Below are 25,929 nucleotides of genomic sequence, written 5' to 3' on the forward strand. Positions count from 1 at the left end.
TTCCTGAATGAATTTCTGAAGGCATAGTCGTAAAATATCCTAGGAAAATTATTAGTGCAATCGCTGTTGGAATTTCTTAAGGAATACAGTAAGGTATGCCTGAAGAAATTCCTGAAGGAATTCTTGTAGGAATTCTTGTAGGAATTCTTGAAGAAGCTCTTGGAGGAATTCTTGGATGAGTCCCTGGATGCATTCCCAGAGGACATCCTGGATTTACTGAATAATTTGCCTAAAAGATTGCTGTAGAAATTTTTGAATGAATTCTTAGTGTAATTCCTGGTAGAGTCTATTGGGGAATCCCTGGATGAAATCTTGGAGGAATACTTTGAGAAATTCCTCCTGGAGGAATTCCTAGAGAAATCCCTTGAGGAACTTTTGGAGGAAAGCCTTGAGGAATCCCTATGGGTGTACGTGTAGGAATTCCTGGAGGAATCTCTGGAAAAAATTTAATCTCTAGTGGAATCCCTGGAGGAATTCATGGAGGAATTCTTCAATTAATTTTGGGACGTATTGTTGGGGAAGCACCTGTAGGCATCACTGAAGAATGCTTTGGAGAAATTTAAGGAATCCCTGAATAAATCTTCGAAGGAATATCTGAAGGAATATTTGGAGGAATTCCTGTAGATACTTCTGGACAAATTCCTGGAGGTATTTTTGACAGATCCCAGAGGAAATCTCTGTAAGGATTCCTCAAGGAATCCATGAAAGAATTCCTGAATAAATGCCTAGAGAAATATATGGAGGATTCCCTAGAGTATTTACTTAAAGAATCTCTGAAGGAGGAACCCCTGGAGGAATGCCTGGAGGACTTTCTGGAGGAATTCTTGGAGGAAGTCCCGGAGAAATTCCTGGAGACATGGCTGTAAGAATTCCTGGAGAAATTTCTAAAAAAAATCCTGGAGGGATGACAGATCGGAAAAAATAGCTAAAACGATTGTCTAATAAATCATGAAAAGTATCTCAGATCTAAAGTATACCAGCTGGTTGGATGCAAGGGTGCGACCATTCAGTTGCAAAGATTTACATTCATTTGCTATAATCTCAGTTCCGAGGCATGCCATCGAAAAACAATGTATGGATGAATTTAACCTTGTAGTTTTATCTGAAAGTTTGCCGAATAACATTGGGATCGCAAACGTATACCAAAGTCGTGAGCGAGCTGTGAAGGCAACTCTCCACGTGGTGAATGTAAATTTCATTCACGTAGTGGAAAGTTGCCTTCACAGCTCGCTCACGACTTTGGTATACGTTTGCGATCCCAATGTTATTCGGCAAACTTTCAGATAAAACTACAAGGTTAAATTCATCCATACATTGTTTTTCGATAGCATGCTTCGGAACTGAGGTAATAGCAAATGAATGTAAATCTTTGCAAATGATTGGTCGCACCCTTGGTTGGATGGCCTGATATGCCTAATCTACAAGAAAGGGAACAAACTAGAGTGTGCCAATTATAGAGGGATTACCCTTTCAAATTCGGCATATAAGATACTGTCACATGCCCTGTACAATAGACTGAGACCTCTTGAAAAGTCCTTCGTCGGCGAATGCCAGGCTGGTTTTCGGAGGGCCTGATCAACATCGGATCAAATATTTAGCCTGTGGATGATCCTAGATAAATTTCGGGAATATAACTTGCAGACTCACCATCTGTTCATTGATTTTAAAGCAGCGTACGATTTAGTTAAAGAAATGAGTTTTGGCAGACATGGTTTTCCGGCGAAACTAAATAGGCTGATACGCGCAACGCTGGATGGATCAAAATCAAGTAATCGGATCGCAGTCGACCCAAGTAACTAAAAGTTCAGATAAAAGGGTACTTTATAAGCTAAGCAGCTTGTTCGAGATTGCTCATTAGCCTTCTAAGCAGCTTCATTTTTAAGTAATTTTGGAACTTGAAAGTTCACCTAAGCACGCTGCTGCATAGCCTTCTAAGCAGCTTCTGACAGAACTTTGACAAAATTCATGCAAAAACAAAAATGTGTTTTTCAGAATCACAACCCCTCCCTGTTGGTGAGTTTGTGATTCATGTCTGGCAACTGCATCTGAAAATTTTATTTTCACACATGTCGCTGCTATGTTGATTTGAACTGGATCTTCCTGCGTGATAGCCTGCCGACTTACCGCTGCACTACTGAAGACACGTGACATAGTCAAGCTAACTTCACTACTGAACAAATGTGCAAAACTAGCTGCCGACAGAAAATCGGTTCAAGTGAGACTTCACCTGCTGTTCACTCAATCACAACTGTAGTACTGTGGTAGAGCGTAGGGTTCTCACGCGGCAACTATTCGTTCGAAACCGATAGGCGGCATTTTTTTTTTTGCTCAAGCCTTTCATTCATTGATTTTATAAATTCACATTTGTCTTTTATTTGTATATGCTTAAACAGTTGGTTTCTGCAAAAGAAATAAATTTAACTTTCATTGAAACACAATGCTACTAAACTGAACTTCTATGAACTTGAATGTTCCGAGTAGCATCTTAAGCAACTTAAAAGTTCCGCGAAGTTCAGATAAAGTTCCGAATGGAACTTTCCTGCTTCTTAAGAGGCTAACAATGAGCCTTGCCGGAACTTGTGATCGAAGTTCCAGCAAGGCCCATCATTAGCCTCCTTAGCAGCCAGAAAGTTACATTTGGAACTTAATCTGCACTTCGCGGAACTTGAAAGTGCATTTTGTCATGGGAAGCGGAACTTCTGGTTACTTGGGGAAGTATATATCTCGTTTGTGAACTTGGATGGATTGAAGCAGGGTGATGCTCTTTAAAATTTGCTGTTAAGCATTCCACTCGAAGAAGCGATTAGGAGGTCTAGTGTACAGAGGAATGGCACTATCATCACATGGTCGCACATGCTCCTTGGCTTTGCAGACGATATTGATCTCATCGGAAGTGATCGTAGTGCAGTGGAGGAAGCTTTCGCTCTTTTGATGAAAGAGACAGCGAGGATAGACTTGACGATTAACTCTACCAAGGCAAAGTACATGATAGCGGGTAGAAACAGAGACAGGCCTAGAGGTGTTAGTGCTGAGGTAGTGATTGATGGGGATGTGTGTGAAGTTGTTGAAGAATTTGTTTATCTTGAAGTACTTGAGACATGTGACAATGACGTTTCCCTTGAAATGAAAAGGCGTATTGTTGCTGCGAATAGGACCTTATACGGATTATGTAACCAGCTCACGTCCCGAAATTCGCTCTATATAAGACGCTGAATCTTCCGGTTGCCCTCTACGTGCACAAAGCGTGGACGTTGAAGGAGTTAGACCGAAAAGCTTTCGGAGTTTTTGAGCGCAAAGTTCTGTGGACAATTCTCGGTGGGAAATAAGAAAATGGAGTGTGATGAAGACGCATGAATCACGAGTTGAGAATATTGTGAAACGAACAAAATACGGCAGACTGCACTGGGCTGGATACATAGTGCGTGTGTTGGAAGAAAAAAGTAGCGAAAACAATATTCAGCAGGAAATCAAGTAGAGGTCACCGACTTCGTGGGTGGCCGGGAACGCGCTGGCTGCACGCGGTTGAAGAAGATCTGCGATCTCTACACGTTCGGGAAAACTGGAAGAACATCGCCCAAACGAAGATGATGCTCTACTATACGCTCGGCGTTAGAGTAAAGTTACTTTGTAGTCAACATTGATACCTTGGTAGGTCTTACATGATTATATTGAAATTTTAAAAAGGAAAAGAAATCCCGAGCAGAAGAGCATACCTTACAAATACCATGCGAAGAGCAACATGTGCTCTAATACCTAAAATTGTTATTGCAGCGTTATTGTACAAAATGTTATGAGAACATCACAATAACAGTTGGAGGTATTTGAGCAGAGTTTGGTATTGATGTAGTATTTGCTAGTTGTGCAGTGAAAATAACCGAAGAACCAGATTTGCTATTACATCATGAAGTCATCGAACATATGAAACATTTAATAACAAGAAATGTTATGAGTTTGTTATTCAATAACTTTGGAATAACAAATACAACAATTGAAATTTTAGGTATGTATTTATTATTGAAATAACAAGACTTGTTATTTTCTAGGTGTTTATTATGCAAAATTTTGGTATTCGTTTTTGTTATTTTGCCTCTTATTACCACATAATGAAGGGCATATCAAGGTATGGTAGTATTTAAGATAAATATCTTGATATGTTATTCACTTGTTATTTTCTTCTGCTCGGAATAACTAAAGCTTTTAAATTTTTGCCAATAACAGCTCCACTGTGCAACGATGTGATGAGCTGTTTGCACGCTTGGTGCATGCAAAATTACGGCTATTATCGAAATTTAATTTGTTTTTACCGGGTATTCGGCGAAGGACACGAGCCCCGATTACGCTGTTTCTCTCCCATCCCAGCAGTAGCAGCAGCCCTACCATATACTGCAGCGTGTAATTTGATCCAGTTATTGGGAACCAATTGGAAGAGAAAGCGATCGATCCGATCCGTTCGTTCGAAACGCGTGCAAGAATGTCGAATCTAAATCACAGCCCCGCAGCCAGGAATTTCCGTTCCCGGTCTAATAAACCAAACAAAGTTATTGCATTTGCATCTTCGCGAAGAAGTCCAAGCAGACAAGAAACAGAAAGATCTTGAATAAATGCCCAAAAAAAACGAAGAACATTGAAACGGAGGCTACCTCCCCGATGTCCGTAAATGTCGTTATCGAGCGTCCAATCTTTCTGGCTGGGCGAAATAATTTATTTAATTTTTCATTACCCATTTGGACGTTCCACGCCGCCTTCCCGTAAGGGGGGAACCAACAAGCCAAAAAAAAATGTTTCAAGTGCTCAACCAGGTAGACATGTCGGGACGAGAAGGTGCAAACAAGACTTCACCTTCGCTTTTATGTGCCTCTCTTCCACATTCGAAGCTGCTTGCAACCAAGCCCCTTTGCCACGATTCCTCAAGAAGTCCTCAGACAAACGACGGTGATGCGATTAGTACAGCATCCGAAAATTTGCTGATCGCGTTGAAGGCACTCATTGGTCACTGGAGTGCGCTTTTTTTTCTCGTTGATAAAATCGGGGTAAGAAGGAATTTGGCCTGAACGAAGAAACCAACGAAAATTTTAGCTTTCAGTGAGTCAATTTATGAACATTCTTGCATTTGAAATCGGGTTTGGTTGTTCGCTCAGTATCGAGTTTGGTAATAAATGGGACGAAATAATAAAACACGAGGAGTTGCTGACGCGATGGACATAAAATATGAAAAATTGTGTGATTCAAGTTGTGTATTACATATTTGGTTGAATGTGAACGCTTCAACATGTTGAGTAATATATGAATTCCATGGAAGTTTCATTTTCTTAATCAAGTAAAATTAACAATGAAGCCGTAGAATACTCGTTCTAGACTCAACAAGTTTTAACAACTCTTATAAAACTGTAACGAGTTTGGAGGTCTTGTGGTTATCATTTCTGATTTATGTGCAGAAGGTCCTGGGTTCAATCCCTAGCTCGTCCCTTTCCTCCTATTTTGTATCTTTCTGTCAATTTTATCTATGCTCTCTTCTCTACATATACATCTCATTTATAAACGTATGTTCATAGTAATCGCTAGAACTAGAATCGAATTGTAAAAAAAGCGTTTTTCTTCCTTCAAAATTTCACAGCACAGTGTAAATCTATCATAAAATGCCTACAAGTTATACAACGAAGCAAACAGTACCGCTTCACAGACCCAGACAACCAATTTGCACGTATAATGAAGTTTATGTTCATGTTATACGTACTTTTATGCGGTAAAGCTACACCGCATAAGATGCAGTAAAAGTGCCTTATGCGTACAAAAGTGGAGGCGCTATACGTGTATTAACGGAAAAATAATGACGCTATATGACTTGAAGCGATATCTTATGCGATGCACGGTATGCACTATTGCGACGTAATATAGCATCTTATGCGACTTAAAAATATTCGAAACAAAAAAATCTGTCACCTAAGTATCGAACTAATAACCTTTGGATTATCGAGCCGCACTTCATACTTAACACCAAACACTACTTATGAAACACACTGATTAATTGTCATGACATTATAAATCACATCGGTGCTTGTTGGAATGCACTTGGTTTCCGTGCGCTGTACGTGTTCGGCAGGCTATCTGGAGATCAAAATGATATAGCATGATCTCTCGCACAGTTACCACTACGCCTCTCTTGCCAGCACCACCCATTGTTAATTATCAGGTCATCAAAACAAAAATTATGACTTTGTGACTTGTTTTGTAGCCATAATGATGACCTTTCACTATCTGGTAGCTTTTTGGTACTCCAACAGCACCTCTTTCATTGTTATCACATATCACATCGCAATATGCCAACGTTAACGATTCTAGCTTATGCGAGTTTGTATGTACATTTGAACAAGTTTATTTTCACTTTTATGCGATTTAGTTTGTACACCAATGCGGGTTAAACTGACATAATTAGAAAAGTAACAAGCGAAGTCGTATAATCATCGCAGTACTCAATAATGCGAATTCAATTGACACTTTGTGAGTTCACTCGAACGCTTTTGCGAATAAGCAAAATTCGTCGCAACACATCATCGGAATATCGTCTACTACGATGTAGTCATACATTATAAAAGTTAATTTGCACTCTTATATGATTTTATCAGATACATTGCATTAAGTTCAAAAAATAATATCATATGCGATGAAAATTGTACCTCAGCCGTACATATATGCGATGGTGACTTAAAATAGTACTTTATACGATGTACAGCGTGCATCCTTATGCGATTCCTGGTTGTCTGGGTAATCTTTTCACACAATATATTATTTAACGCCTGGCATCCACGCAGCAATGCGTAAACTCCTATGCCAAAAATGAACATTTCCCAAAAACACTCCAACATCTGCATAACCTTGTGCATGCGCAGCGAACTCAATGGTCTGTTGGCAAAAAGCAGTTGCAATCATCATTTCCCTCCTCATCCCCACATTCACTAGCAATCTAGAAAAATAAAAGATCATCAACACTCATACACCGAAGATGCCTGTTGATCCCAAGCAGCTATCTAATTGGTTTCTTGTGTGAGTATAGTTTGTCTGGCGATACTGGATCGTAGCAACTACGGGCGGTCAATCAATAACCCTAGCGGCCTGTCATATTAACCCTAACATCCTACTAGTGTTTAAAAGACAACCCTCACAAAACTATAATAAAGCTCTGTTAACCCGTAATCACCCGGGACGATCTACTTCTGGTAGAAATGCAATATCTTCCTTGTTTTAAAATATTTTATCCCGGAATTTTTTTTAGTCAAGGGGAATAGTTGTGCTAAGAAATGCATGATACCTCCCCCCTTTTGCTGGGAGCTGAAAATACGTGTTTTTTGTATTTTTTTTATAAATTCTACCAAGAATTCTACATAATTTTGCTCAAGTTTCATCGTTTTGCTTATCAACAATAGTTTTCACTGATCCTTGACATGCAATGCATTACTACCCATCATAGTCTGTTGAAGTTTTGATCCCAGAGCTATTCTAAGGCTTCCAAAGTATTCCGAAGTTTGTGACACAAATCCAACATTCTCAACCAAATTTTATACACGATGAATGATCACAGAACATAATCTACGGTTCTCAAAAAGCCTCAAAGCACCCCTATAAAATTCATGGTACATGAATTGGGTGATCTAGGTCATCCAAACTACTCTGGAATTCATTTTCTTAAGATCTACAACATCTATTATCGTTTGTGTTCACTCTGTTCAAGAAATTTAGTCAGGTTTACGTTCATTAGACCTTAAAATGCTGTGAGCAACTTGATATTGTAGTAGTTAGATATTCCATGAAATATAAATGGCCTCCAATAAATACACTTTGAAGTTTGGGTTACAATATCTACATACTGTATCATGTAGTCTATAATGCTAGAATGCTTTTGCTACATTCATGCGATTTTGCAGGTTTTCCAAACTATTCTGGAAATAGGACCTTCAAGGTGTACAGGCTCTACTCTTGTTTTCTTCTTCACTCTATCAGCATAATTCTTTCATTTGCTATTTGAGTGTCTACTGGCAAAAATTGGATCCAATGTATTTTGAAGTATGGGTCACAATATCTGTAAATCTTAGAATATTTGTATTGTAGCTTATGCTCGCAGAATATAATCTACGCTACTCTCAGAGCCTTAGAGTGCTATTCTGATAACTTAGCAACATTCATTTGGTGATCTAGGTCATCCAAACTATTCTGGAATTAAGACCTTCAAGCTCTACAAGCTCTACTCTTGTATCCCCAGGCAACACACATGTTATATAAGAGTTACGACAACGCACCCGCATACTCGCCGATATACTGAAGGACCACGGGTTCGGAATCGTAGCGCTGCAGGAGGTGTGTTGGACAGGATCTATGGTGCGAACGTTTAGAGGTAATCATACCATCTACCAGAGTTGCGGCAACACACGTGAGCTGGGAACAGCTTTTATAGTGATGGGCGACATGCAGAGGCGCGTGATCAATTGGTGGCCGATCGACGAAAGAATGTGCAGGTTGAGGATCAAGGGCCGATTCTTCAACATTAGCATAATAAACGTGCACAGCCCTCACTCCGGAAGCACTGATGATGACAAAGACGCATTTTACGCGCAGCTCGAACGCGAGTACGACCGCTGCCCAAACCACGACGTCAAGATCATCATAGGGGATCTAAACGCTCAGGTCGGCCAGGAGGAGGAATTCAGACCGACGATTGGAAAGTTCAGCGCCCACCAGCTGACGAACGAAAATGGCCTACGCCTCATCGATTTCGCCGCCTCCAAGAACATGGCCATTCGTAGCACCTTCTTCCAGCACAGCCTCCCTTATCGTTACACCTGGAGATCACCACAACAAACGGAATCGCAAATCGACCACGTTCTGATTGATGGACGGCACTTCTCCGACATTATCGACGTCAGGACCTATCGTGGCGCTAATATCGACTCCGATCACTACCTGGTGATGGTTAAACTGCGCCCAAAACTCTCCGTTATTAACAACGTACATTACCGGCGGCCGCCCCGGTACGATCTAGAGCGACTGAAGCAACCGAATGTCGCCACCGCATACGCGCAGAATCTCGAGGCAGCGTTGCCGGACGAGGGTGTGCTCGATGTGGCCCCTCTAGAGGACTGCTGGAGTACAATCAAAGCAGCCATCAACAACGCAGCTGAGAGCACTATCGGGTACGTAGAACGGAGTCGACGAAACGATTGGTTCGACGAGGAGTGCAGAGCGGTTCTGGAGGAGAAGGATGCAGCGCGGGCGGTAATGCTGCAGCATGGAACCCGACAGAATGTGGAGCGATACAGACAGAAGCGGAAGCAGCAGACCCGTCTCTTCCGGGAGAAAAAGCGCCGCCTGGAAGAAGCGGAGTGCGAGGAAATGGAACTGCTGTGCCGTTCACAGGAAACACGCAAGTTCTACCAGAAGCTCAACGCATCCCGCAAAGGCTACGTGCCGCAAGCCGAAATCTGCAGGGATAAGGACGGGAGCCTCCTGACGGACAAACGTGAGGTGATCGAAAGGTGGAAGCAGCACTTCGACGAGCACCTGAATGGCGAAGGGAATGTAGGCACGGAGGACCAAGGCAACGGAGGAAATGACTATGTTGGTGCAGCAGAGGACGGGAACGAACCAACTCCCACGCTGAGGGAAGTTAAGGATGCCATCCATCAGCTCAAAAACAACAAAGCGGCTGGTAAGGACGGTATCGCAGCAGAACTCATCAAGATGGGCCCGGAAAAGTTGGCCACCTGTCTGCACTAGTTAGTAGTCAAGATCTAGGAAACCGAACAGCTACCGGAGGAGTGGAAGGAACGGATAATCTGTCCCATCCACAAGAAAGGCGAAAAGTTAATGTGTGAGAACTTTCGAGCGATCACCATTTTGAATGCCGCCTACAAAGTGCTATCCCAGATAATCTTCCGTCGTCTTTCACCTAAAGTAAATGAGTTCGTGGGAAGTTACCAAGCCGGTTTCATCGACGGCCGGTCGACAACGGACCAGATCTTCACCGTACGGCAAATCCTCCAGAAATGCCGTGAATATCAGTTCCCAACGCACCACCTGTTCATCGACTTCAAAGCGGCATACGACAGTATCGACCACGCAGAGCTATGGAGAATCATGGACGAAAACGGCTTTCCTGGGAAGCTGACTAGACTGATTAAAGCAACGATGGACGTTGTGCAAAACTGCGTAAGGGTTTCGTGTGAACTATCCAGCTCATTCGAATCTCGCCGGGGACTGCGACAAGGTGACGGACTCTCATGTCTACTCTTCAACATCGCTCTGGAAGGTGTGATGCGACGAGCCGGGCTCAACAGCCGGGGAACGATCTTCACGAAATCCAGCCAATTTGTCTGTTTTGCGGATGACATGGATATTATTGACAGAACATTTGGAACGGTGGCAGAACAGTACACCCGCCTGAAACGTGAAGCAGCAAAGGTCGGACTAGTGGTGAATGCGGCTAAGACAAAGTACATGCTGGTAGGTGGGGCTGAGCGAGACAGAACAAGCCTTGGCAGCAATGTTACGATAGACGGGGATACTTTCGAGGTGGTAGAAGAATTCGTCAACCTCGGTTCCTTGCTAACGGCTAACAATAACGTGAGCCGTGAAATACGAAGGCGCATCATCAGTGGAAGTCGTGCCTACTATGGGCTCCAGAAGAATCTGCGGTCAAAAAAGATTCACCCTCGCACCAAATGTACCATGTACAAGACGTTAATAAGACCGGTGGTTCTCTACGGACACGAGACATGGACGATGCTCGAGGAGGACCTGCAAGCACTCGGAGTTTTCGAGCGACGGGTGCTAAGGACGATCTTCGGCGGCGTGCAGGAGAACGGTGTGTGGCGGAGAAGAATGAACGACGAGCTCGCTGCACTTCACGGCGGACCCAGCATCCAGAAAGTGGCGAAAGCCGGAAGGATACGATGGGCAGGGCATGTTGCAAGAATGCCGGACAACAACCCTGCAAAGTTGGTGTTTGCTTATCATCCGGTTGGTACAAGAAGGCATGGAGCGCAGAGAGCACGACGGGCGGACCAGGTGGAGCGTGATCTGGCGAGTGTTGGGCGTGACCGACGTTGGAGAGCTGCAGCTGCAAATCGAGTATTATGGCGGCAAATTGTTGATTCAGTATTATCATGAATTTGATGTTAACTTAATAAATGAAATGGGTAGTATCATTTGATGGCACAAATTTCCCAAATGGAGGAGAACGTGCCTCTGGAGCCGACCTACTGATACCTGATGATGGATAGTACACGGGAAAAAATTCGTTGCCGGATCCATGACTAAAATGTTATGAAATCATAAAACTTGTCGCTTCATGATATTGTAACTATAAGTCATGATATCGTGACGTTAACAACGATTATCATGAATAATAATAACTGATTCCATCAACAAAAGCCATGGCCGTCAAAAGCGTTATGAAAAAATTAAGCTCGTTTTCATAAATTGAATACCATAAAGCTGAGTCATGGAAGGATGGCTCTGAGTCATAAAACTATGACGCTGAGTCATCTCAACTAGACGCTGAGTCGTATGAACATAACGCAGAGTCATAAAATCATGAATCACAACAAACGAATTTGGGCACTGTAAGCGTTACGCAGAATCACCTACGCCTTTTTTGTCACTTCTGTCAAGGCGCCTTTTGTGAGCGGCAGTGTTTTGCGGTGAGATTTTTTTTTGGTTTTCGAAAAAGTGTAGTGAATTGTTCTTACTTATATAGTAGTAAACTATATAATTATTGAACTACATTCCAGAAGTTGAAAGTGAAAAAACTCCATATTCCGGCACAAAACTCCGGCCAGCTTCATCAGCAGCAGAACAATCACGCTCACGCACAATTCCGGCACAAAATTTTGGCCAGCTTCATCAGCAGAAGAAAAAATACGGTATTATTGACAAATACCAGAATCATAAAAATTATTTCAAATTTCAGGAACCTTGTTCATGATTTCAGAGTGCGTGCTTCACGATAACATGACCTTAAATGCCACTTTGCACCAATTAATCCGATAGTATAAATTACAAATACTAGAATCATGCAGACTGCTTATGTTTTTATAACATTAGGTAATAAATTTAGAACATGCTTTATGACAACATGACCAGTACTACAAGTTTTCGTAAATCGATCCAGTACCATAAATGACAAATACTTGCACCATGAGTAATGCTCAAGCTTTCATAAATTTAGTTCATAGTTTGAGTACGTACTTCATGATAATATGAATCGACTTACCAAATTTCGCTAATAAAACTGGAACCATAAATGACAACTACTAGTTCTATGAATACCGCTTCTGGTTTTATGAATCTAGTTAATAGTTCTGGTATTCATGGGCATGATATCATGACTTAACTTACAATTTTTTGTCAATAAATATGAAAAACGTAACGCCAAGGGTTACGTTACGGCAACATGAGTCATGAAATTATGACCTTTTTTTGTGGTGTATATTTATAACATGAAAACACACATTTTACGCGAAATCATGACTCATTTAGCAGGTTTCAAGCAGCGGATTTTTTCCCGTGTAATACATTGCATGTCAAGGATCAGTGAAAACTATTGATGATTAGCAAAACGATGAAATTTGAGCAAAAAAGCCGTATTTTCGGCTCCCAGCATAAGGGGGGGGAGGATGCAAAGGAGGGAGGTATCATGCATTTCTTAGCACAACTAGTTATGGATAACTGACACTGAGGAAGATTACAAGTAGTAGTCGAAATACGCGTATCTGTCAAAGGATAAGCAAAATAGGGCGAAATTAAAAGGTACAAAACCGATTTTTTCGTCCAAACCGAGTCATGAGTGCAAATGGCGCCAACGTATGTACTAAGTTAGGTTTATATAATCCCTGGTTTCCTTAAATCAAGTGATCAGATAAGTTATTAAATATAATTTTGTTGGCTTGAATAACTAACACATCGCTGAATGATGGATTATACCGCAAACCGATTGCATTTTAACACTTGCTATTAAATGTGCAAAATTTTCCAATTTCATTTTACTTTTTCATGTGTTACATTGCTTACATTGCTGAACTGTGGAGCCCAACCAAGTGAGAAACCATTTAAAAAAAACTACATGTACTGCGCTGAAGCACACTTTCGGAGATATTTCCTAAGGCATTTTTGGACCATGTAGTTAGCTGCCTATTTGCAGCTCATTATCCACCTGACCCGAAATGAAAACTCATTAGCAGAGCAGAAGCGTGACTGACCCGCGTGCGCATTCACCACCGTAAGGCAGCTGATAGACGGTACAGTATCGAATCTCCAAACAACTTTCATTACCACATTAGACGCCGTCTGTACCTACCTACGTATTATCTAATCCACCTCTCGTTGGGGTACATATCGTATAGCGTAGCGTCAACTCCGCACCGGTAACTGTAGCATGACCCTTTTCCTCTGCGTTGGGGGGCAACGCATCGGTAATTTCTGCTTTGTGTACTCTAACTCGCACAAGACACATTAAACTAGAAAAAAAAATGATCACGGCAATTTTCGGAAAGCCATTATTTTGACAAGCTTTCAAGGTAAAACAATTTCTACCACAGCCAAATGGCTCTGTGGTACTTGCTATTTAGGAATGGACAAAAAAAACTGGCACACCAGCAGACGTGCGCCCACCGCAAACAGAGGAGGAAGAGAAACATCAATCTTTTCAAATCTAGATTTAATGACAAAAACTAATTACACTTTTCACTTTGGCCAGCTTCAACCGCGCTGTGGGTCTCTCGTGTGCGCAGTGGTTCAAGTTAAGCCATAACTAAGATGCTCTACTTAAAGTGCAAAGATTCAATTACAAATCCGTGTGGTCAATTATGATTTCTGTACATATGTACAGTTTAGCCTCTATCCAACCAGCATACCTTTTCCAGATACAGGAGTTAGAAAATGTTTTTCACTAGGCGCCATCTAGCGAACGAATTTCAATCCAAAAGCAGAACGGTAGCTCTTTACCTGCTGATGATTTTGCAGGAGACGGTTCTACCTATTTTGGAACAAGATACAAGAGCTTCAACATTTTTGACACTAGAACTATCCAGCGAACATATTTGAAATTGGATTTCAACTACACTGTTATAGCGGAGTGATTCAATCACGACACTGGTTTTTATAGCAGATCCAAAGTCGGTGTTTTGTTGATCAGCTTAGACTAAATATATTTATTCAATATCAATTCATTTTGGGTTTTACTTTACCTACTTACAATTCTCAGTGTTTTCTACCGCTGGCTGGGTTTCAAACCACTTATTCAACCATCTATTTCTTATATACTCTGCTTTCTAACTGCTCCATATACTATCGCCAGTCTTTCTCTTTCTTCTTTCTTTACTTTCAACAATTGATCTTCTATCCTACTCAATTTGGATGTAGGGTTACCAGTAGTAACTACCGCGCCAACATACACTAATCCTCTTTTATGCAGCTATTTTTTAAGCACTTTCAATTTATGCACCTCAAACAGCTATTAACAACCTATATTTTGCATAATAAACTGTAACTATAGAAACAACGGCCAGGGGGTATTTATAAGGAGAGCAAAGGAAGGTTGAATGGGGTTTCAGGAGCGTTAAAGGAAGTCTCAGTTGGCACTTGGAGATCTCAGGGGCTATTCAAAGGGTCCAAGGGTGTTTCAGAGCTCACCAAGATATCTCAGGGGCGCTTCAGGAAGCTTCGAGGGGTTCTAAGGGGTCTCATGGACACTTCAGAGTGTCTCAGGGGCGTTCCAGAGGGTCTCAGGAGATTTGAAGGGGTCTCCTCAGGGTGTTTCAAGAGGGTTCCAAGAGAACTCCGTGCCCAGAGGAGGGGCGATAGGCTTCGGGTTGAAACCCCAGAACACCCTCCCTTGTCAAGGGTCTCTGGGGTGCTTCAAGGTGTCTCCGCGTTTTATGGATTCCAAGGAGTGATGGTCTCAGGGGCGCCCATGAAGTATCATTGGGTTTTCCAAAGTGTTTCAGCGGATGCTCCGGTGTTTCAAAGGGTTCAAGGGGGCGTCAGGAGCGTTTTTTGAAGCTATATGTGGTTTTCAGTTTAAGAGGGTCTTAGGGACGAACCTGGGGGTGTCATTTAAAATGCCCCTGACAATTTAAACACCCTTAATTTTTTTTTACTTAATCGTTTATTTAAGGCTCATGCGCCATCAGGCATAACGGAGCCGAATTCATTTTGGAACTATTTTACAATCTCATATTCGTGACTTATTTACTAGGTTAGCTTTGGGAACCGTAAAACACCACCCTTAAAATGATCCTGATATCCCTCTGAAACGACATTGAAAACCCCTTGAAACTTCCCTGAAATGCCTCGAAACGCCTCTGAAACCTCCATAATGCCCCTTGAAATCCCCGTAATCAAAACGAAAAAGACACGGACACTTATCTCAGGGAAATATGTATTTTCGATCAATGGTGTAATAAAAGTCTACTACAGGTGAACGTCGAAAAAGTAATTTGATTACGTTCAGTAGGATACATAGCACACCGCCTATAACTGTATCTTTAGGAAATCAAGTAGTTGTAAAATGTGACATAATTAGAGATTTGGGTGTTATTCTTGATTCTAAGTTAGCATTCACTGACCATTATAATGCCATAATCCATAAAGCAACCAATATGCTGGGTTTTATAAAGCGTTTCGGTACAATTCAAAGGACCCTTATATTGCTTTTTTTGGACCGTTTTCGAACCCCTGCAGAAGTTTTTTGTCACGCCACAATATGTTCCCACCAGTTTCAGCATATATTGTGTCGAGGGTGGTACGGTGAATCAAAAAGCGACCGTTCTGAGAGCGAATATTCATATTTGTTGCTTCAACTATAATAAATGGCATTGTTAATTCCCATAACATAAGCATTAAGAGGCTGACTTACAATTTGGTAGCCTCTCCGTATTGGCGCACCCTATTGTTTCTCTCGACTGTGTTCTGGCTCTCGCTATCTAGAGAAATTACTATTTCAAGCATGATCTTGATATTAATACTAAATTGTTTCTTACTTTTTTTACTCGATGGACTGACCGGACGAAACTTTTATCACCCGACTGACTGCGGCAAGGTTTTTCACGTTGCGGACTATGGATATCATTGATTAGATGAATTATCCAAATGTGAACATTTGCTACTAACCTCACTTTCCAACTGCGGATCGACAACTCCACTTTTCAAAAATTCCACTTTTGTCTAATTTTAAACCTGCCTATGAAGTCGAAAACATACGGTGAATAATATCATCCGTATCTTACTTATAATTTGCCTAAAATTCACACTAGAATTATTTATTCCTTCAGCGACCGATGTTCACTTCACTTCAATATGACGAAAATGTGGAACTGTTCACCGGAAACAGGTATTTGACAGCTCGCTCACTGATAGTGACAGTTGTCACTTGTATCGCCGCGACGCCTTGACTGTGGAAAGCGACGCTTCCGAATCAGTTGGTGGCAGGGTTACCAGCTGGCCTTCTTCTGCGTCGACACATTGGTTCGTTTCGCTGTTATCAATTTTAAGCGTAGGTTACACTTTATAGGTGATGCATGAAATAATTGGTTTGTTTACTTGATACTTTCTTTGGTGTTTGGCGTGTGAACAAATATTTTAGACGATTAAACATTTGCACGGTAATCTAAAAAACAAAGCAAGATGCAATACGATTAAAACATTGTACATGGCTTATGCCAGATCGATTCTAGAATACTGTAGTATAGTTTGGTCTCCCTATATTTACACATTAAGAACGAATTGAATCAATACAAAAGCAGTTTCTCTTATATGCTTTACGCAATCTAGGCTGGACCACATTTCCGTTGCCTTTATATAAAGCTCGACGCTTGCTAATAGATATCCAGACTCTGAAGGAACGCCGCGAATTTGCTATGATCTCATTTATAAATGATATTGTATCGCAACGCATTGACTCGGCAAATCTACTATCGTGTTTGAATTTGTATGCTCCAACTAGACAATTGAGGAATAGAAATTATTTGCTTTAAACAATCTGAGCCCATGGCTCAAATGAATCCGGATACTTGGACATCGGCGAACGGCAACCCATAATAGACCCCCAATCTGACTTGAAACAGGAACGAACAACCAACAGTCACATATCAATATCCTCGTGCTCATCATTCTTCCATGATAAGCTAAGTTTCCTGCTGCCACGTAAAGCGCTCAAGTAAACTCCCACCTTTTTCCGCAAGTAATTTTGACAACTGATCCAGTATGGGAAGAAACGTTACTTTTTCTTACGGAATAATAGCACGAACTATTTTTCCGCACGGAAAAGTGACAGCTCCATTCGATTCGCACAGGAGGCGTTACGAGTGTTACACTTTTCTCCTTACTTGCCATCTGCGAACTGCTTAAGTAATTTTGAAGTGGAATCATTACTTGGCCATTACTTGTCCTATCTTTTTGCATAGTACGTACGAAGTGGAAACTAGCCAATAGGGTGGAAAGTGAAAGCAGCACAACAACCAGTTCGATGTACACCGAGAAAAATTTCTACTCAATGACTGAGTTGGCCTTACTCAGAAATCGAAAAATCCTTTGTTTTCTTACTCAGTTTCGGCTAAAAGTGGGACAACCCATTGCCAACTCAGTCATTGAGTAGAAATTTTTCTCGGTGTAGTACAATTAGAATAGAATAAATTTAGGCGCTTTACAAAGTGTATGTACAGCTTCCAATTGGAATCGCTCACGCAGTGCCCTAGTGAACAATAGAGCTGTAAATTAGGTTAAGTGATTGAAGAATAAAAAAAAAATCGGATGATGTCTCTTCACAACCAGCAATGTGTATCATTTGATTGGACCATGTCACGAACATATTTAAGGAAATATTTTAACTTTTTAAGATACAATAGGATATAGGTACAGCCTAAGTATATATGTGGTCTAAATTTGAAAAGCCCTTGAAACCTTCTGAAATGCCTCTGAAAACCTCTCAGCGCTCCTGAAATTAAACGCCCCTGAAACTTCTCGGATTTTTCTGTATTATACCGAATTTTGTAGAAGTTCAACAGCCAAGGTACAGCGAACAGAAAACTACAGTTTTTTATGAAGTGATGATTTCTCCAGAAAGCATAAAAAATTGAAATTGTTTTCAATAAATTCAATAAAAGTATTCTAAATTGCTGCTTAAACTTTAAAGAATTTCTAAAAATTTGTATATATCGCCACATGTTTATAAAAATCAATATCTGTAAAAATTTAAAATCGTCAAAAATTAGTACATTTTTGTTAGTTTCTATTGAAATCCAGGACTCTCGGTGTCTGCTATACTCTCTAATACGGCGATAAAGAACAATTTGTATTGATACAGATTTTTATAAAATAATCTGGCATCTCTGCTATAAAGGCTCCCACCTCCACCCGATTCAGTCTTAAAACCCCTTGATATGTGATTGAAACCCCCGTAATACTATTAAAATTGAAATCTCCTGAAACGCCCCTGAAACCCCTTGGAACTTCCTTTTTGGACTCTCTGGAAGCTTCCTGGAAATCCACTTGGTCCCATCTCAAATTCGCAGAGCAAGACATGTTCTTGCAAACTAAGGTTCCTCACTAAGGCCCTGACATAATTTATGCTGAAAATTCCCACATTATATGCCCTTTTTAATTTATGCACCGCATGACATGCGTCACAGTAACTTATACGACAAGGGTGTTGTTTGGCAAAAAAACCCTTGTGATGAGAGCCTAAACCGCTGAAGCGACTCCCCAGTAAAAACCCCTGGCTAAGATCACGGACGTGCAAGAGCTCTGTCGTAACTGGGGCACATGTATTGGGATTGTAGAGACCCAGAAAAGAAACCTCCCAAGTGTTATATTTGCTCCGCAATATCCAAGAACAACTAAGACCAGACGGGAGGCCCAAAGAGCCTGGCCTTCAAAAGAGCCACAACTGATAAATAAATCACTATGCGGTTAATGCATCTAAACCTACATCAAGGTAATCTGCTTAATCCAGCAACTGCTGATAATGAGAAATTCTGGAGCAACATTTGAAAAGGGCATACAAGCATTGGTAAACAATGACTTCACACGTCGCTCCTGAGCCCCCATCAGCTTATTCATAAAAACTTAGACCGTTGTCAGATAGAGCAAACATCGATCTTTCGGATAACGGTGTTCATTTGCGTGGGCGGGCTGCTGTTATGCCCTACGGAGCGTTTTCGAAAAAAGACACATGACCTCTTGGGCCCTTTTCAAATGTTGCTCCAGAATTAAGATTGGCAGAACGGCATTTGGGCATTGAGTACTTCGTACCTACCTTGGTTACACTATTTTCCAGCATTTTTGAACTCGGTAAGCTGATGATCATTTTTGGTGTAGAATCATGCCCTGAGTTTGAAAGCGCGAAGGAAAAAAATACACTAGGAAAAACCAGGCTTTGCCCCCCCCCCTAATTAGTCCAAGTTGGCGCGTCTGACTTATGTTTTTCAGGCCATGGCTGCTTTAGACAGACTCTACACCGATAGAGTCATGCCCATGTGGGTCTCTTTCAAGCACTCGGCGCATGCAAACTTTGAAGAAACTGTGGAGCACGATTTGTTCATGTGCCTACGATTCCACACAGTGCGGATCAAGGTGTGTTTATAATTTATAATTACCTTCGTGCGGATACTTGCCATTTGAGATGGGGTTTCAAGGTTCAATCTCAGGTACGTACACAGGTCATACCGATGTCCATGTGGTACAGGGGATAGACAAAATGATCAGGACAGGCAAAGTTTTCACTTTCCAAAAAATGTTCAACTAGCAGTAACTTTTCGAAAAGTGCATCAAATATTCTCAAATTTTTACTGTAAGTTCTTCAACTAGTTGTGTATCAGTGGACAAAATTTGGAAAAGATCGGACAATTATTCACGAAGTTATAAAGATGTTTGAAAAAGATAAAATTATCCGATAGACAACTTTGAGCTGTTATATCTCCTGATTCAATGAACCGATTGCAATGAAATTTTAACCATTCATGACTTATATAATGAACTCTGGAAAAAATTTGACTTAACTTGAAATTTTTAGCAAGCGAAAAAGTTATAGCGATTTTATTTTTTTCACGATTTTTTTTGTAAATTGGTCGATTTTTAATATGCATCCCATTACTTTTTCAATTTATTGGCGGATATGTTGTTACTTTCCTTCAAAACGCATTTATATATAAGTCAATTGGAGGGAAACTAAATGAACTATAATTTGCATCTTGAATTTTGAAACGATCTTGATATTTTGGATGATTTGGCGTTTTATTAGAAAAATAATCTAATAGTTATAATTTTCTTCCGTGTTAAGAATATTAAGTTAAGTCAATGGTTTTTCATAGCTCATTATGTAAGTCATAAATGGTCAAAAATTCATTGCATTCGGTTCATTGAATCCGAAGATATAACAGCTCAAAGTTGGCTATCCGATAATTTTACCTTTTTCAAAATCTTTATAACTTCGCGAAGAATTGTCCGATCTTTTCCAAATTTTGTCCACTGATACACAATTAGCTTAAGAACTTACAGTAAAAATTTGAGAATATTTGATGCACTTTTCGAAAAGTTACAGCTAATTGAACATTTTTTGAAAAGTGAAAATTTTGCCTGTCCCGATCATTTTGTCTATCCCCTGTACATGTGGTCACAAATGCATTACCTCGCACTCTGCTAAACTCAACCACCCACTGATATTCAAAGTCAACATAATCAATAACAATTGAGATATTTGGCAAAATGTGCAGCTGGTGCATACTACTCAACTGCAAACAACTTCTTATACGATTACTAGTTGTCTGGGACGTGGTACATACAACGATTATGGGTTCACTAGACTTTTTTAAGCCCGTCAATTTCATTTGGTCATTCATACTTTTTATATTCTTCAACCACTTAACCTAATGTATAGCTCTTTTGTCCACTAGGGCACTGCGTGAGCGATTCCGATTGGCAACTGCACTTACACTTTGTACAGCGTCTAAATGTATTACATTCATTATTCTATATCGAACTGGTTGCCTTTGCGCTGCTGTCACTTTTCTACCCTGCCTATGGTAGAATGATCAGCACGAGGTTGGTGATGTGTGGCCCATGTTCCTTTTCCAATCCGATTGGAGGTCCATTATAAGTTGTCGTTATCCGAGCATCCAGGTTCGTTAGAGGATATGCTCAGAAGAGGATCAGGTGTCAGCCGTTCTCAGGGAGAAGAGCAACTGACGAAAATTTGCAAGTGCCGGGGCTGGGATCGAACCCGTGACCCGTAGCGAACGTGTAGCCACTACGCTCCGGCCCGGCACTTCTATGCTAAGAATATTTGCTAACGCTATACGAATGAGTAATCAAAACCACTGCGTACCAAACCTAAAACAAGTCGCGAGCTAACAATTTCATATTTCTTTGTCTATTAAGCCTACATGTACGCACATAGCTCAAAACCAAAACTGAAGAGTGAGAGGTACCTGCGTTTCCCCCATCCAAAAAATACCATGTTATGCCCACCACTTCATGCACACTCATCCTTCCCTGTCCCTCACTCCACCAAAGTGGAGGAAAAACTACGACTATAGGAAAGGAAAAAGTGATTAAGCCCGCGAAACTGATTATTATAATCACGCGTCGCGTAGACAGTGGCGATGACGACGACCACGTCGGGTTGGGGGGTACTTCATGTGTACCCACCAAGATGATCTACGACGCCCGCCCATACGCAGGGTTCCGAAATCACAACCAAAACGGAAGAAGGTCTCGCTTTCAACCGGTGGCGAAGGGTGGGGAGAGGGCCAAACGCATTGGGTCCATAATGGATACGGAAGACGAAGCTAGTCACGTTACACTTTGATTATGCTGCTGCTATACTAGGGTCGAGCAGCAAGGGGCAGCGAGCGGGTATGTGCTTCGAACTGTTTTGGCCGTTTCATATTTCGTAAGATGAGCGAGATAGGATTTGGATGGAGTTTGCGTTGCTTCAAGGGTGTCTGACTAGCCGCCACAAAACAGCTGAAGGGGGTCCACAATTTAATTGCTTTTCTGTTCGGTGGATCGGTTACGTGTTATTAGTAATAGTCGTTTTTGTTCGTGTATCTGATTTTTTCGAGTTGTTCGGTGCAGCAACCTGCGATGGATTACACACTGCAAAAGCTCATTTTGGATGTTTTTTTTCTCGGTGGAACGCAGTCTATGTAATGACAGTAATTTCGAGTTTTGGTCATGAGAGATTGTGTTTGCTGTGAAGATGGCTGAGGGCTAGCTTTGACTAAACTTACTTTTGATGAGATTAGAGTTAGAGTTGGCGACGATTCCTGAAACGATAGAAACGAAAATGGAAATATAATTAGAGGCAGTAATGGTGGGAGAAGAGGGTATTGTGGAATAATTATATGTAAGATCATCGTTTATAGATACCCGTTCATCTGCAACAAATGATCAGAGATGGGTAAGCAGAGAAAACAATAAACTTGGTGTATGCGTGGGCTACAAGCTAGCCTAAGTAACATTTTGATGACCAATTAGTCTTGTAGAGGTTTTGAGAACCATCATAAAACCGAATATTTTTTATTTTGGTTTTAGGACGGTTTTAAGAACTATTTCTGATCTCTTTAGCTAGTGGGAGCGGACGGGTGTTCAGCAAGACCCGGATTCGATTTCCTGTCGGTACAGAAACTTTTTGCTTTTTTAAATTGCCTTGACTTTCTTGGACACAAAGTATCTTCACGTAAGTCACACGATAAACACATGCAAAGTGGTCAGTAGCAAAGGAAGCTTATAAATATGGATGTGCTCATAGTTGAAAAGCAAGCTTTTCCCCAGTTGGGCCGTTATACTAAGAATAAAATTAATGAGCTAAATATAAATAAATCAATTGTAGACGAAGGTATCCCGTTGTTAGAAAATCTGTTTACGGATTTACGGGTACGATTGACGTTTCCATTCATCGCCGGGAAAGTGATTCAACAGCTTTTTATTTCGAATAGCTGAATTTCAATAATATGCCTGGTTGCCGCCGCGCCGCAGTTCGGGCATCAGCCTTATGCTCTCTATTCTACCTTCTGACGTCATCCCATATCATTAGAAGGGCACCCCAATCCATAATTCACCACCGCGCACAGTTCATAGGTGAACGCTCGGCTAATGAGGTCTAAAACTGGGGTCAATCGATTGCTTCCAGATCCAATTACAGAAACACCCCGAGCAGCAATGATCTTCGCTCGTCTTCTCAGGCGTTCGAATTTACACATGAACCGATTCATGATCCTCACCTGGAAACAACTGCCTCCACCTGGTTTTCGGACTCCTTTGCCCCTTCCTCTCCTGGGGTAGCACCATCTTCGAATTTTAAATGGGTTGATTAATGAAATTATTTTCTATTTTACTTCGATTTGTGTTGCCTATAATTTTCAATTTGCTTCCTCCTCATAGCAGCAGCCAGCGCCAAGAAGCGAACTAGACTGTCTTGTGTGGAGGTGAGGAAGTTTGATCTTACATTTTTCCTAAATAAACAACACGACCAAAGAGCACCAGAGGTGAGAGGAAGAAATGAGCATAAATTGTGAAAAATATATGAATAAAAGAATGCATAATCGATGAATGGGATTGGAAGAAGGAAGCTATCAACACGTCTCGTTTGGCCGTCTTAACGCCTACAAGTAGGTAGGTAAGCCAGCAACAGTAGCCAGAAAATGATTGACCTGGGCCTCGCGGGGGGAAATTCGTTGAAAGAAAACGAAGAACGAGACGAACGCATGTATTTATGGCGCAATTACCAAATTGTTTACAGAATCTTAATCGCTCCTTTGGCTGGCGTTGCGTGGCCCCTGGACGGGAAGTACTTTACGGTACTTGACGCTGGATGGGTTGCACTCTTCCTCGTTGTTGGAAACGGTGCCCAGTGGACCAGGAATCGGCAATTTGTGACGAAAAACACGTAAGGAGTAATACGGTGTCTATGGTATGTAGAAGAATATTAATTTAAAAAAAAACAGTATCGATAAGTCACCCATCAAATGAAAGCTAAATATCTCCTTTCATTTGGTGCTAAAAGCGAAATGTTCTTTTTTTTTTTGGGCGAAAAGTACTCAAAGATGGATATTTCTTAGAAATATCTTGATCTGTGAAACATGAAAAAATAAAAAAAAAACTGGTGTTTGGCATCAAGCGAGAGAGGAAACCCTTAGCTTTAAATTGATGGGTCACTTGGTGATACCCATGGAAACTTTTCTAAATCAGTACTGGAACCCCTGCAACCTTCCTGAAACCACTGAAACATTTGTGTGAAAATCACCTCTACCCCACAGGTAAAAGGTAAGTGTTGGTCTGAAAACTTCTTAAAACACCTCAACACTCTAAAGCCTTTCAAATACCCCATGAAATCTCCTTGAAACTTTTTTGAAACTTCCCATAAAACCTCCGAAATACTCTGAACTTCCATGAAACTATATCTTTGGAACCCACTTGAAATTGCCTCTCGGAATCTTATAAAATTCGCCTTGAAACTCTCTCTGGTGCTTTTCCTTGTATCGCTCTTGAAGCCCCCATAGTACCCCTTTTGATATTCTATTCCACCCCTTTTACTCCCATAACCACCTTTCATCCTAATCTAGCTTTGCTCCCAAATCCTTTGAGTCCTTCATGTGCCCCAGTTCCCTCTTCAACCTTATTGAGATCCCTTTTTACCTCATGGAACCTATTTTTGCCAAAACGAACTACTAGTCTGAACTAAAACCTTGTCACTAAGACTATCCCCACCCAGTACGTAGTGAGTCGGTGAGTAGTGGAGGTATTTGGATCCAATGCAATTTATGGAAGACGAAACTGTGCTACTGTACGACGATATTATACAGAAAAGTCTGTTAATACTGATATGTACTTCAGAATACGTTTCCGTGTGCATCGGAGTTTACTTCTGTGCATTGCAAAGGAGATGGCTCGTTCAAAAGCTGAATGTTGTAGACAAGCTGGATTTACACAAAGAAATCCCAAAGTAAATCTCATAGTAAACCCCGAAGAATCTGAAGGAGTTCTAGAAGCATTCTTAGAGAAATCCCTGAGTGTACTCGATGAGATCCCTTAAAGGAATTCCTGAAAGATCTCCTGCAAGAATTCTTTAAAACTGCTCCTTGAGGAACTCCTAGGAGAATCCCTGAATGAGTTCCTGCACAACTACTTGGAAAAACTACTGGAGGAGTTGCTGAAGCAGGTTCAGGAGAAACCACTCCTGGACGACCCCTGATAGAACCCCTCAAAAAATCACAAAAGAAAGTTCATCTAGCAATTCGGATGAACTTTATGATGATCTTCTGAAGGAACTCCTGGAAGAAATCCCCGAAGGAGTCCCTCAAGAACTTCCAGGAAACTTCAAGAACTCCTCAGGGAACACCAGGCAAAATCTCGAAGAATTTCAGGAGGAGTTTGTGAAGGAACTCCGTGAATAATTGCTCAAGGAATTCCTGGAGGAATCCGAGAAAAAGACCCTGAAGGAACTCTTTCAGCTCCAGTCGCTGAAGCAGTTCTAGGAAAAATCCCTAGAAGAGTTCTTGGAGGCAACGTTGAAGGAAATCCTGGAGCAATCTCTCAAACAATTACAGGCGAAATATCTTATGAAATTACTGGAGGAATCACAGAAGAATCTCTGAAGGAGTTTCTGGAGAAACACCTAAAGGAGTTTTTGAAAGAATCTCTGAAGAAGCTCTTGGAATTTTTTTTCCAGCAATTGCAAGATAAATTTCTCCAGCAATTTCAGGAGATTCCAATAAAAATCCTTCAAGAAGCTTGTAAAGCATCCCTGAACGAGTTCTAGGAAGAGTGTGGACATCCTTGAAGGAGTTGCTGAAGGAATCGATGAAGAAATCCCGCAAAAATACCAGGAAAAATCACTGAAGAAATTCCTAACAGAATCCCTGATGAATCCTTGAGATAATTCAC

At 41.1% G+C, this 25,929-nt stretch overlaps 1 protein-coding gene across 8 annotated transcripts in view; it reads right to left on the reverse strand.

The window, feature by feature from the left end:
• The window catches only part of LOC109432543 (voltage-dependent L-type calcium channel subunit beta-1), a 576,281-nt gene that overhangs the window by 330,256 nt on the left and 220,096 nt on the right, over positions 1-25,929 (reverse strand). For all 8 annotated transcript variants that reach the window (XM_029871037.2, XM_029871027.2, XM_062849557.1 and 5 more), the window contains exon 3: positions 22,275-22,310. In XM_029871037.2, coding sequence (XP_029726897.1) covers positions 22,275-22,310 — 36 coding nt within the window. The remainder of the gene's footprint in view (positions 1-22,274; positions 22,311-25,929) is intronic.

Source organism: Aedes albopictus, chromosome 2 (assembly GCF_035046485.1).
Source record: "Aedes albopictus strain Foshan chromosome 2, AalbF5, whole genome shotgun sequence".
Classification (NCBI taxonomy): domain Eukaryota; kingdom Metazoa; phylum Arthropoda; class Insecta; order Diptera; family Culicidae; genus Aedes; species Aedes albopictus.